Source organism: Callospermophilus lateralis, chromosome 19 (genome assembly GCF_048772815.1).
Source record: "Callospermophilus lateralis isolate mCalLat2 chromosome 19, mCalLat2.hap1, whole genome shotgun sequence".
Lineage (NCBI taxonomy): Eukaryota > Metazoa > Chordata > Mammalia > Rodentia > Sciuridae > Callospermophilus > Callospermophilus lateralis.
Genome location: NC_135323.1, coordinates 16,396,105 through 16,410,142, shown reverse-complemented (window position 1 = coordinate 16,410,142; position 14,038 = coordinate 16,396,105). Strand labels below are relative to the sequence as shown.

Below are 14,038 nucleotides of genomic sequence, written 5' to 3'. Positions count from 1 at the left end.
CGCGCTACCGCTTGAGCCACATCCCCAGCCCTGGTTCCCTTATTTAGAGTCCTTTCGCAAAATAGATGTCTGATAAGTCGATAGTGCAATGGAGAAAATAAGGGTTTGTGGGGGACGGTGCGAGGGAGGAGAAGGTAGTTTGGGAAGACCCTCCTGGATTAAAAATGCTAAAAGGACGATGATTTGTCCTGCCTTTTATCTGGCAACCCTACTTCTGCAGGCAGAGAGCTCAGGCCATGCAAGGTTAATTTGACTTTGACCTTGCCGGCGGCCTCGGAGACCCGGAGAGGCGGCGAGGGGAGCCTTTCCTCCTTTGCCCAAGCCCGCGTGGGGGCGGGGCCTGGGCTGGGCGGGTCCAGGCCTGACCACGCCCCGTCACGTGGCCTTCTGCGCCTGCCGCGTCGGCAGACCAGGGTCGCGCCAGGCGGCAGCAGCTGAGGGGCAGGGGAGGCTGCGGCCACTGCAGCGGGGTCGAGCCCATGGCGGCGACGGCGGTGGCTGCGGGGGCAGGGGCGGCGGCGGGGACCGAGTCTGCTGAGGGCCCCCCAGGCCCGGCGGCGGCGCTGGAGCTGTGGCTCAGTGAGTAGCCTGGCCGTCCCTCGGCGCGGGCGCAGCGCCCCACGTGAGGCCTCGCTTCCCGCCTCCCGGGGCCTTTCTTTCTGTGGCCGGCGGCCGCGGGGGAGGCGGGCGGTGGGGTCGCCTCGCTCCCCGGGGGGAGGAGCCCCAGGAGGCGGCGAAGCCGCGGACCCGCGCCGGGGCGCCCTAGGCGCCCCCCCGCGCATGCCCTGCCCCCCGAAGGCCGTGCCTCTGGTCCCTAGGAGCTGCAGGGCTAGCGCGCGAGCTGTCCTCCTGCGCCCGGCCCCGTACAGCCGGCGTCCGCGCTCCTTGGGACCCCAAAGAGGCGGCTTCGGTTACGACCCCGTCTGAGAGCTGGGGACGCTTAGGCTGTAAGCAGATCAAGTGGAGAATACGCAGCCTCTCGCAGTCCTTCCGCCTGCTGCTTTTAATGTCAAAATAAGCCTTTATTAAAGCCTTTTGTGCGTGTTTACTCTGGCCAGCTGTTTATTTGTTCGGTGCTGGGGTTCGAACCCCGGGCACGACGCACGGTAGGCAAGCGCGCTGCCACTGGGCTGCAACCCAGCCCAGACGTCGTGTCTTGTGAAAGTTTCACGGTGGTCTTGGGGGCTGGAGGGGTTCTTGTTATCCTCCTTTTACTGATGAGGAATTGAGACTCTTAAAGCCGCTGGTGTAGGACTCTGCTAGGTGCCTTGGTCCTGAGAAGCGTAACCCAGGGTCCTAGCTCACAAAGGCATTCTTTTTGTTGGGTGCTGGCCAGACCCTAACAGCACCTGGTTCACTGGAGCTGCGGGGAAGGGCGTTTGTGAGCGTGCGGTGGGAGGATTCGGTTTGTTTACCTGGGGGTTGTCACAGCGGAGGAGGTGTTTGAGTGGACAAAGGAGGCGACCACATTCCAGGCAGAGGAAACTGCATGTGCAAAAGCTGAGGAGCAGAGAATGTGGAGCATTCTGGGAACTAGTAGGTCAGTCTGCTGAAGTGCTAAGCGAAGGAGCGGAGAATCTGGAAGGAGGTGCACACTCATTTGCTAATTGGTGTAAGATCTGCAAGGATTTTGTGTGCTGCAGAAGGGAACTGATATTTTATCCATGGAGTGGGTAGCTGAGGAATTTTTTCTGCAGAAGAATCCGTGGTTAAGTAAGCCTGAAAGCCTGCAGCATGTGGAGCTGAATTGTTTAGAGAGGGTGAGACTTCTGGCAGGGGCCATAGATAAAAAGCTCTTTGGATGGTGCTCAGGGTGCTAAGACAAAGGCAGTGTGGAGGAGAAACAGCAGTGTCTGCTTTGCAGTGCAGGCAAGAGATAGGAGGACTGTAGAATGGATCCCAGGTGTCACACCAGGTCCCAGTTGTCACCTATTTCTCACCTGTTAGGAGGAGCTGCTTTAGGAAGACCTTAGAGTTTGAAGTGCTTGCAGCACCAGGAAGAGAAGCTTTCCAGGCTGTTGGCTCCAGGGAGGATAGGAGCAGGAGGTGTGATTTGGGAGTCTTGGCTCCTTGACAGTGAGCTTGCTGGAGAGGCTGTGCAGGGGAGGAAAAGCAGAGGTTTGGAGACAGAGCATGGGCGGGGTGGGGGGGATCCCAACATTGAAGAGGCAGGTAGGGAGAACAGTCTGCAGACTGAGGGTGGAGCAGAAAAACCAGGGGGGAGGGGGTTGGGGGCAGGGCACAGGTGACAAAGGAGGGGTGTGGTTGGTAGGTAGTTTTGCTGCTTAAAAATGGAGTAGAATTTGGAAGAAGGGGGAATTTTGATTTCGGTAACTCAAAGGTTTTGGGATATTTTTGTAGTTTTGGGGTTTTGTGGTACTGGAGATCAAACCCCGGGGTGTGCTACCACTGAGCTTCATCCCTAGTCCTTTTTTATTTCGACAGTGTTTGGCCGAGTTGCTGAGGGTCTCACTAAGGTGTCTAGGCTGGCCTCCCACTTGTGATTCTCCTGCCTTATCCTCCCAAGTTGCTGGGATTACAGGCATGTGCCATTGTGCCTGGCTTAAAAGGTTAGATGTTAAATGGTTGAGACAGGCTATTTGGGAGGCTGTGTTCATGGGGCAGTGGAGAACAGAAAGCTTAGGCTGGAGCTGCAGGAAGAAAAGTAGACTGGGTGGGATGACAAATGGCAGCTGAGCTAGAGGAGATAGAGAGAGTGGCTGGAACCTAGGCGATCCCCCAAGAAGGGTTCTTCAGTTCCAGTTTATTGGGGTGATGTTCCAAAGTTGCTGAATCTTACAGTTTTTCAGGGAAGCCTTATGCAACCATTTTTATGTGAAATCTTTTTGGTTTTTAAAAGTCATCAGCAATTGCCCAACTGAGTGTAGTGGTGCAGGCCTGGAGACTGAGGCAGGAGGATCACAAGTTTGAAGCCAGCCTCAGCAACTTAGGGAGACTTTGTCTCAAAATAAAGCTCTGTAGTAAAGTGGCGTAGCTCAGTGGGAAAGTGCCCATAGGTTTAATTTTCAGTACCAACAACAACCGGAAAAGACTGTTTTCCCGGTGAAGATCAGGCAGAATAATCTGTGGGGAGAGTATGGGAGATGGCTTTTTTTGAGGGGGTCTTACTGGGGATTGAACCCAGGGGAACTTAACCAGTGAGCCACATCCCCAGCACTTTCTTTTTTCTTTCTTTCTTTTTTTTTTTAAAGAGTCGGGGTCTTGCTAAATTCTTTTGGGCCTTGCTAAATTGCTGAGGCTGGCTTTGAACTTGGGATCCTCCTGCCTCAGCTTCCCAGTCTGCTGGGATTAGAGGTGTGAGCCTCTGTGCCCAGCTCAGATGGCCTATTTTTATGGTGTTTAGATGTGAAAGGAAGGACAGAGAGGGGTAGCTAGCAGGAGTAAAGGGGCCAGGCGTGGTGGCACTTGCCACCTATCCCAGCAAGTCTCCTGTAATCCCAGTGGCGCAGGAGGATTGCAAGGAAGGGGTGACAGGAAGGAGGTTAGAGTCAGAGCAGGAAAGGGTGACTTGGCTTCACAGGGAGGAAGGGCAGCTTTTGTTTCTGAGTGTCTGGGGAAGGAGATAAAGGTGATTGCACATGTGAACTAGTTTGTCGTTGCTACACCATGTGAAGTGTCAGGGGCTGAGCCAGGAGGGGATGTGAGGGAAGTAGGGAAGGTCAGGAATGACTAGTAAGAGAAGCAAAGGGACAGCAGCTCAGGAGGCTGAGGCTGGAGGATTGTGAGTTCAAAGCCAGCCTCAGCACCTTAGCAAGGCCCTAAGCAACTCAGCAAGACCCTGTCTCAAAATAAAATATAAAAGGGCTGGAGATGTGGCTCAGTGGTTAAGCACCTGTGGGTTCAGTCCTCAGTACCAAACAAAGACGAAGAAGTGAAAGGGAGCCCACCTGGACACCGGAGGTCAGAGCTGTTCTCCCTGTGCCCTTGACATGTGGGGCCTGGTAATTCTGTGTGGTAGTGGACTCTCCTGGGACAAGGATATTTAGCTGCAGCCCTGGCTTTAGCCCACTAGATAGCAGTAACACACTCGGCCTTTCCAGTTCTGATGACCCAAAATACCTCCGGACATTGCCAGCTTTCCCTGGAGCAGAGGGATGAGGAAGGGTGGGGTAGAGCGGGAGACCTACCCTTCTCCCTGGAGATCGGACATCAGAAACGTGTGTTGTCGTGTGTCGTCTTGGTGGCTGGGTGTTGGAGGTTGTATTTTCCTTTTCTTCTAGGTGTGGGAGCAGAGAAAGTAAACTACAGTTTCAACCCTAACTGTTGAGGGAGGGCTACTGGTGGTGGGATGGAGGGACAGTAGAGGCTCATGGTCTGCCAGGGCAGGAGGGGAGCTGAAGGGAAGCGTGATGGGTCTGAGCTGGATGGAGAAGGATGCCGCTCTAGGTCTTGTCTGAGCAAGCAAAGATGGGGGCAGCATTAATACCTCCCTTTAGGATTGTTGGGGGGAATCAAAGACAGGCCTTAATATAGGTAAAGCACTTAAATAAAATAGTGCCTTACTATAGAGTGCAGTGGTGCCAGTAAAGTAGCTTACCGCAGATAACGGCCTAGGAGGGGCGGGCTCAGTTGGCAGCTCCGTTTTTTTTTTCTTGTTTGGTATGAGGGATTGAGCTCAGGGGCACTTGGCCACTGAGCCACATCCTCAGCGTATTTTGTATTTTATTTAGAGACGGGGTCTCACTGAGTTGGTTAGTATCTCCCTTTTGCTGAGGCTGGCTTTGAACTCCCGATCCTCCTGCCTCAGCCTCCCGAATCGTGGGGATTACAGGTGTGCACCACCATGCTCCGCCAGCAGCCCCATTTCTTCATGTGAATTTTCTCTACTTTGCTTTGTCTTCTGCTGCACTCCCAACAGAAATAATTAATTTTTCCTATTGATTTGAGAAAGTTATGATTCTGTTGATCCAGCTTGGGTCTTGAGTTCATTTTGGAATCTGGGTGGGGGTGGGGTGAAATATGAAGATTGCTGGACCTGGGCGGGGTGGTGGCCATCCCTAGAAATGAAGATGGGGAAGGCCATCATCAGACCCAGCTGGGCTTGGCCCTAGAATTGAGAAGGGATAGTTCCCAGAGGATCAGGAAGCTGTCAGAGACTCATGCTTTAAAATACAAATGGCAGCTCCTGTGCGTTCTGTTCTGCAGCTCCCCCACACACACATAGTGTATTTTGATCATTGTTCACGTGACTTCATGTACAGCTAGCTGCCTTACTCTTTTTTAAAATTTTTATTTTTGTAGTTGGACAGCATGCATTTATTTTGTTTATTTTTTAATGCAGTGTGAAGGATCGAACCCAGTGCCTCACATATGCTAGGCAAGTGCTCTGCCCCTGAGCCCCGGCCCCAGCCCACCTTACTCCTTTTAATGAAGTTTTATATGCTCATTGTGTCTTTGGTGGAATTTAACCAGTTCTGTTGGTGGAATCACCGGGGTTGCAGTCTTGTGCTATTTTTACGAGCACTTGGTCCTCTTGGTCTCTGAATCTGGATTCGAGCTCTGGCCGAGGTGCCAGGAAGGCAGTAGCCTAGTAAAAATTGAGTGCTTGGTAAATCCTGTTCTTCCTTCTGCCTGGATCTACTCCCAGGTGATGTATCCTTTCTTCCAGCCCCTCTTTTATTCCTCCCTTGGGGCTCTGGAGAGGTCTGGATTGCAGTCTATTTATAGTCTGAGGTTTTCCAGGGCTGAGCTCATCCTTCTCTGTTGGGAGTCCAGCTTAGAACATTTTCATGGTGGGTCTTGGCAGGTTTTCATGTGTGCTGAATAAAGTGACTTCCAGGATGTCCAGTCCATGTGTGCCCCTGGGGAGGGACTCCCTGTGCAGTGCACACTGCTGCAGGATTGAATTCTGTTGCTGAAGGTGACTGCCTCCCTCCCTCTCCCCTAAGCCTCCCCTTGCTAGTACATGCTGCTGCTGGTGTGGAGTTGTGACCCTGGGGTTGGTGGGCAGCTGGTGTTAAGATGATTGGACTTTTGAATTAGTCTTTCTCTGGTAAGCCTTTCACTCACAGCTGGAGGTTCAGCTGTTTTCTTAAGACCTCTGATCCTGGAGCAGGCTTGAAATCAATCATGTAAACACTGCTTTTATTTTGTTTTATGTTTTGGGGCTGGGGATTGAATTCAGGGGTTCTTTACCACTGAGTGACATTCTTAGCCCTGTTGTTTGTTTGATTTTGAGGCAGGTTCTAAAAATCTTAAGATTTTTAGATTTTAGCTGAGGCTGGCCTTGAACTTGAGATCCTCCTGCCTCAGCCTCCCAAGTTGCTGGGCTTACAACTGTGTGCCACTGAGCCTGGCCAAATACTTATTTTATTAAGCAAATAAATGGGAACAGAGTATTTCTTGGCACTCATTTGTCTCACCCACGTGTCAGCTGGGTAAACCACCTTGTGGAGTCTGGAGTAGCCATCTCAGTGCCTTGATAATCATAGAAGGAATCCTTTAAGTTTCTCCCTGGTCATGTCTTTCCGGCACCTAGCTGTTCCTTGGATCAGATTGGTGTCAGACAGACCTGGGCAGTTGCTGTGGCCTGTCCAGACCCAGCTGCTGGTCTTCTGAGCGTCATTTTCTCTTGGAGCTGCTCGAGGCCTCTGAAATAGCTTTGGCGGGTTGGGATTATGTGTTCAGAGACCCAGTTATTTTGGAATCGTCATCTCCTGACAGTGGCAGTATGTCCAGCCAGCCAGTCAAATGCTGCACAGCAAAAGACAGAGCCCTCGTTCTTTCGGTAGATATCTGGGCTGGTGATGTTCGTGTGCCCGAGTGTGGCAGGTAAGTGAGACAGACCTCCTTCCTGCCTTGAGACTGTTCACTTCCTTCCCCAGAGAGGCCCCACCCTGCATTTGTCAAGGAACTGAAGAGTACTGAGAGCGGTCCTACCTTAGGGACTTGGAGCCAGGCAGATGTGGGACTGGACTTCCGCTTCTGCCATTCTCTTGCTCTGTGGCTGGGCCACATCTGTAAATGTAAGATAATGGTGCGAACCTCGGTTGTTCGGAGGATACTTGGCCTGTTGCCTGGCCCAAATCGCAGCTAGAGAAAGAAAGAAAAGTAGAGAAGGAAATGAAAAAAAGTAATAGAAATAAAATGGCAGCTATTACTATTTCTCTTAATTTTGGGTCATGATGATAAACTCTGAGGAAATCCTCATAAGATCTAGCAAATAAAATAGAATCTAATTTACATTGTATAGACCTCTTGGCTTGGTCAAGGGTTTGGAGGTGAATAAACTCCATGGTGGTTTCTCCCTTTCTTTGAAAACGCTAGTGCCTGCCATGCTGTCTCTTTCCTCTGGCAGCCGGGGAGGAGGGGCAAGGCTGGATTGTGCCTCTATGTACAGTCACCTGTAGGGGTCAGAATACCTTTGAGGTGTCCACCTTGACCTTTTAATGGACTGAAATTGAAGCTTAACTGAAGTAGGATGATTTTGAGTCTGAAAATCATTGCTTTATTCAATTTATTTGAGTACCAACAGGAAGTTCAACTTGCAATTTCTTGACTTGGGGTTTATTTGGATAAGTCACCTCACCGAAAGTCAGGGAGCAGCTGCATTTGGTCCCTGTGTGCAGCATTGTGCTGAGCACTGCAGGGCATGCAGGGCTTCTGCCTTCAGGGGTTTATTCCCATTAGGAATAATGTATTTTTGCAGGAAAAGGCAGAGACTATTAACATAATGAGTAACAGGAGCTGTCCTTTATTGATTACTTTGTGCTACTGTTCTGAGTACTTTATTTGTTTTTGTTCTAGGAATTGAACCCAGGGGTGCTCTACCACTGAGCTGCATCCCCAGTCCTTTTTATTTTTTATTTTGAGACAAGGCCTTGCTAAGTTGCTTAGGGTCTTTCTAAATTGCTGAATTTGCAATCCTCCAGCCTCAGCCTCCAAATTGCTGGGATTACCAATATTTGCCACTGTGCCCAACTGTGCTGAACACTTTTGATGCTGTCCACTTTAAATCATATGACAATCCCACAAGGAAGATACTGTCTTCCTACTGAGACCCCCTAGAATTAGCCATCCCCACCTAAATGCAGTGAGGGAAGGTAAAAGACCAGAATTCTGAGGAAGAAGAGAGGGCTTCTGTTTTGTAGGGGTGGGCCATAAAAAGATCCAAGAAGCCCAGTACTCTGGTGCAGGCCTGTAATCCCAGCAACTGGGGTGATAAGACTGAATGTTCACAAGTTCAAGGCCATCCTTAGCAACTTAATGAGGCTTTAAGACCCTGTCTTCAAAAAAGAAAAAGAAAAATCAAGCAAGCTTTTATGAAAGGGGGAGCATTTAACATTTGAATTGGGGCCTGAATAGTGGATAGGGTGCTAGGGCACTTAGTGTTGGAGCACCTAGAAGAACTCTGAATGGGGCCCGGGAGTGACAGAACTGATCCTGTGATTGCCTTGCACTCCTTTGTCATGTTCTCCTTGCATTTACAGTGGGTGTGTCCTTTGAATCTCATGGCCAAGACACATGACTTCCACATGACATAGTGTGACTGTACAGGGAACAGTTGATTCTGGGTGGAGGATGGAGCCCTAAGTAATCAGAAGGCAAGAAAATTAGTGGGTTGGATCAAGAGAGGAGGTTTCTAGAGGAGATGGAAGTTCAAATGCCTCTTTAAGAATGGATAGGAGTTTGAGAGGAGTGGAGTGGACACTTGGACTAGAAGAATGATAGCACCTAAAATACCCTGAGACTGACCTCTTATTCCAGAGCCTGAAAGAGCTGCTCCCTCAGGACCAGCATGACTCTTTTTCTTTCCTGGTGCTGAGGATCAAACCCAGCGCCCCGCACATGCTAGGTGAGCGTTCTACTGCTGAGCCCCAGCCCCAGCCCCCAGCGTGGCCTGTGGGGGGGTCAGAACCAAGACCATCTTCCTGTGGCAGGGTCTTGTCTTCCTGACACATAGCTAGGAAACTTACAGGTGGCCTCCCACATGCAGGGACCCCTGTGCCACCACATTGCAGAACCAGCATGGGGTAGTCCTGACAGAGGGCACTCACAGGCCAGCCTCTGCACCAGAAATGGAGTCGCTTTCAGGGTCCTGGTTAATTAATTTGCTCATTTATTTATCCAGCAAACATTCAGGAAGGGCATGATATGTGCCAGACATGGCCCTTGACAGCGTTAACAACACCGGTGTGATCCCCAGTGCTGTCTGCAGTGCACAGTCTGATCTGATGGTGTGATGTTACAGCCCTTGACTCCCTCATATCTGGGGAAGGGTGTGTGACCTTTTTATGATGCGGTCTTTAACTTTCGCATTTATTTTCTTGGCAGACAAAGCTACAGACCCAAGCGTGTCAGAACAGGATTGGTCGGCTATCCAGAACTTCTGTGAGCAGGTGAACACTGACCCCAATGGGTAAGGTGACTTCACATAACACTTGACTCTGTGGGGACCCCAGACTGAGCACAGGCCCTTGTGTCTTGGGACTGATGGCTGTTACACAGTTAGGAAGGATTTCTGTCTTTCTCCCCCCGCCCCACAATCTCTTTTTCTAAAATTAGTAAATTCATGAGGGTTTGTTGTTTGTAGTGCTGGTGACTGAATCCAGGGACACTAGATCTGAGCCACATCCTCAGCTCTTCTTTTTAAATTTTATTTTGAACTGGCACAGTGTCATACACCTGTAATCCCAGTGACTTGGGCGACTGAGGCAGGAGGATTGCAAGTTTGAGGCCAGCCCAGGCAACTGCAAGAACTTCAGAAACTTAGTGAGACCTTGTCTCAAAATAATTAAAAAGGCCTGGGGATGTAGCTCAGAGGTAGAGTGCTCCTGGGTTCAAGCCCCAGGACTGAAATGAATAAATCAATGAGTAAACCAAGAAAGTAACAGGCCTGTAACAGTTGCCCAGACTGACCTGGAGCTGGTTCATTCTGCCTTAGCCTTCCAAGTAGCTGGATCCCAGGCGGGTGCCACTGGGCCTGGCTGAGTTTTGTTGGTTTATTTGTTTTTGTTTTTGTTTTTGAGAGGGTCTCCCTTTGTAGCACAGGCTGGTCTCCAATTTCTGGGGTCAAGTGATCTCCCACCTCAGCTGACTCCAAAGTGGCTGGGACTGCAGGTGTGCCCCACTACACCTGGCTAGGTTTTTAATTTTGGGATGTTGGTGATTCAGCCTAGGGCCTTAGCGTGCACTCTGTCACTGGGCCACATCCCCAGCCCAGGGTACGGTTTTATCAAATTCTTTTTCCCAAACCCCTGGACAGCAGCTGAAGAACCAAGTGGTTGATGTGCAGGTTTAACTCCATGGTGCCGGTTACTCAGTCGGAGAGAGCGGTGCCTTGCCCGCTTCCTGCCCCAGTCTTCAGCGGGCAGTTAGCTCGGACAGACGGGTTCTGTGTGTCTCAGACATGGCTGCATGTGGGTCTGGGCCCCTGCTGCTCCACTAGGAGTTGTCTCTTGGGACTGATGACTGGGGTGGGATGGCCAAGGGCAGGAAGATGTGGCCTGGGCAGAGGAATAGTAGCTCAAGTGTTGCAGGTGCAGCAAGGGTGGGTGGGGGTGGGTGCCCCGGACTGGGTGCCAGTCACATTCCACCTCTGCTTTCGGTCACCAGCTCTTGGAAGTGAGGTGACTTTACCAAGCACACTCAGCGAGACCAGTTAGTTTTTTCCTCCCCACCCACAGTTGGGATCTGTTTGTTTTCCTTTAGCCCCACACATGCGCCCTGGCTCCTGGCCCACAAGATCCAGTCTCCACAAGAGAAGGAAGCGCTTTATGCCCTGACGGTGAGTTTGGTCGCTCAGAGGTAGATGTTAGACCAGGACGCCAGAAAAGACCACTGACTCCAATTAAAATCAAATTAAAGCAAGCTTATTATTTCGACCGGCCGGGCTGCCTCTCCCACCCAAAACCGCGGGAACAAGACAGCACCCCAGCTTTCCTGCAGCCCAGCTTTATAGCCCAGAAAGTTACCAAAGGGGGGTTACAGATAACAAAACTCTTGACGAGCATAACACTAATAATGGTAGTTTACATTTTTGCTGGCCCCGACATCAAAATTTATGAAGGTCATTAGAGCCTCAGAGAGGGTCGTTAAACGCCAGGGAAGGCCAAGGTTTGTGAGGTGTCACCAGAGTTTCAGAGAGGGCTGCTCTCTGGCCAGAGACCAGGCACGGGTGAGTTCAAGGCACGGGCAGGCATTCCAAGCAGGTTCAGAATTTGCAGTAATTTATAGTAAAGCCGAAATTAGCTTTTCATGGCTTTGTGGCGAGATGGCTCCCAATTTTAAGAAAAGATCAGGTTGGGTCTATCGGTAGAGTGCTCCTGGGTTCCACTGAGGGGGACTTTGTCTCTACCCAGGCCTTTTCACTGAGGTGGGACATCTGAGAGGTTGTCCTTCGCAGTCTTTGAACAGCAGGCTGGAGGGAGTTCTTTTTTTTTTTTGGGTGGTGCTGGGGATTGAACCCAGGGCCTTATGAATGCTAGGCAAGCACTCTACCAACTGAGCTACATCCCCAGCCCCTGGAGGGAGTTCTGAGCCAAGTTGCCCAGACAGATCTGTCCATGGAGAGCAGCCCTGGGCCGCTTTAGGAGGAGGAAAGGAAGCTCTCCTCAGAGTGAGGCTGGCAAGATCCAGTGCCCAAGGGCCAGACTGGGAGCGTGAATGAGCGAAGCCACCAGGTGCAAGCATGTGCCATGTCTGCAGAGGCAGCTGCACCGAGGACCTGCTGGCTTGTTCCAGGCCTGAGTTTGGGCCCAGTTTTCTTAGAACTTTTGTTTTCTTTAAGAGAAACTAGAAGTCCAGATTTTTATGTGAGTTCTCTGAGTGTTTAAATGTTGGGGGACACTCACTCTTTTTTGTGGGATGAAGTATTGCCCAATTCTAGAATTGAAAATAAAACCAGTTAAGATTTTTAACTTAAAAAAAAAAAAGTGGGTAGCTGACTTGACATATTGAAAAACCAGTGTGGACTGCAGGTAATGTGTGTGGGCCAAGCTTGCCTCTGGAGAGCCGCCAGGTGACCTCTGCTGGCACACTTCTTGGGCCCTGCATACCCGATTTCTTCCTCCAGGGAGTGACTGATTCTCAGGCCATTTTCACCTGCCCATAGGGTCCCTAACAGGAGGGGTGACCTCGGGGTACACACACACCCCACTGAGGTACTGCCTGGGCATGAACATAGCATGTTGAACAGGTAACATTTTTTTTCCCTAGATCTGAAAGCGTTTATTTTTTCCAAAACTTCAGGGTCCTTGTAGGCTGCAGGAGGGGTTAGCTTTGGTCCCTCTGGTCACCAGCAGCTGCTCTCAGCTTCAAGGTGAGAAGCCACTGACTTCCCTTCTCATGGGCGTCCTCTGTCTGCACAGGTCCTGGAGACATGTATGAACCACTGTGGTGAGAAGTTCCACAGTGAGGTGGCCAAGTTCCGCTTCCTGAATGAGCTGATCAAAGTGTTGTCTCCCAAAGTGAGTAACTGGGCTTGGTCCTGCCCACTGCACCCAACCTTCCGACTCCTGTTGTGACTCTGTCCTACTCAAAGGCTTCCCTAGGCCACGGCAGGCCACACCTGGACAAGCCCTGCCTGCCTGTCTTAGCTGTCGAGAACAGGTCCTGCTGTGGACGCGGTCTCCTCCCCATGCCCTGGGAAGGTGGGGGTGCTTATCCGCTGGCCAGCACCCCTCCAGCTGACTTCCCACTCTTTGAAATGGCGCAGTATTTGGGGGTGTGTGGACAGGAGGAGCTTGAGCTCCGAGGCACAGGGTTCCTGGTGCTGGGAGGTGACCAGGTGTGACTCTGAGTTTCACGCCATCTCTTGCCTGGTCCTTTGCTCCTTTCCTACTGGCACCTGAGATAGTGATCCACCCTCAGAAACCAACGTTGGCTGACCCCTTTCTTGCTGTGAACCAGGTATGGTCCAAGTGGGCTTCCTGTGACTAACAAGACACCCTTCCCACTCAGGAAACTCTCTGTTGTGCGTGCGTGTGTCGTACTGGGGATCGAACCCAGGGGTTTGGGCACGGGAAGCAGGCACTGTACTACTGAGCTGCATCCCCCACCTTTGACATTTTTATTTTGAGACAGGGTCTCACAAAGTTGCCCAGATTGGCCATCCTCTTGACTTAGCCTACCAAGTTACAGATATGTCAGTTCAAAATAAGATTTAAAAAGAAGAGCTGAGGATGTGGCTCAGGTCTAGTGTCCCTGGATTCAGTCACCAGCACTACAAACAACAAACCCTCATGAATTTACTAATTTTAGAAAAAGAGATTGTGGGGCGGGGGGAGAAAGACAGAAATCCTTCCTAACTGTGTAACAGCCATCAGTCCCAAGACACAAGGGCCTGTGCTCAGTCTGGGGTCCCCACAGAGTCAAGTGTTATGTGAAGTCACCTTACCCATTGGGGTCAGTGTTCACCTGCTCACAGAAGTTCTGGATAGCCGACCAATCCTGTTCTGACACGCTTGGGTCTGTGTCTTGTCTGCCAAGAAAATAAATGCTAAAGTTAAAGACCGCATCATAAAAAGGTCACACACCATGCCCAGCTTTCTGTACCAAGAAGTGGAAAAAGATAAGTCTTTAAAAAAATTTATTTTTAATAACTTTATTTTGTAATGTGGTGCTGAGGATCGAACCCAGTGCGAGGCAAGCGCTCTCCCACTGAGCCACAACCCCAGCCCCAACTTTGTGTTTATTTTTTATTTTTTATTTTTTTTAAGAGAGAGAAGAGAGAGAGAATTTTTTAATATTTATTTTTTAGTTTTCGGCGGACATAACATCTTTGTTTGTTTGTGATGCTGGGGACCGAACCCGGGCCGCATGCATGCCAGGCGAGCGTGCTACTGCTTGAGCCACATCCCCAGCCCCCAACTTTGTTTTTAAAGTCTACCCTTGCCTTAGTAAAAACATGAATGTCCCCAGTGTTGTGGACAAGGCTCTGACTTAGCCCCATGTACAGTGGGCTTCAATTTTAGCAGTTCTGGAGACGGAAGGGGCTTTGGCCAGGTAATTGGGCTCTCGTTGTGCCAGCCACGTGGTCTCCTAAGGGACAAGTCCCTTTCAAGTCTCTAATTCTTTC

General features: G+C 50.6%; 1 protein-coding gene across 3 annotated transcripts in view; it reads left to right on the top strand.

The window, feature by feature from the left end:
• Positions 1 to 425: 425 nt before the first annotated feature.
• The window catches only part of Gga2 (golgi associated, gamma adaptin ear containing, ARF binding protein 2), a 32,296-nt gene continuing 18,683 nt past the window's right edge, over positions 426 to 14,038 (top strand). Inside the window, exons 1-4 of one of the 3 annotated variants that reach the window (XM_076839961.2) lie at positions 426 to 579; positions 9,295 to 9,379; positions 10,672 to 10,747; positions 12,330 to 12,428. In XM_076839961.2, coding sequence (XP_076696076.1) covers positions 480 to 579; positions 9,295 to 9,379; positions 10,672 to 10,747; positions 12,330 to 12,428 — 360 coding nt within the window. In that variant the 5' untranslated portion in view covers positions 426 to 479. Of the gene's footprint in view, positions 580 to 6,574; positions 6,793 to 9,294; positions 9,380 to 10,671; positions 10,748 to 12,329; positions 12,429 to 14,038 lie in introns of those variants that run through there. The other 2 variants (XM_076839963.2, XM_076839962.2) reach the window with 2 other exon arrangements.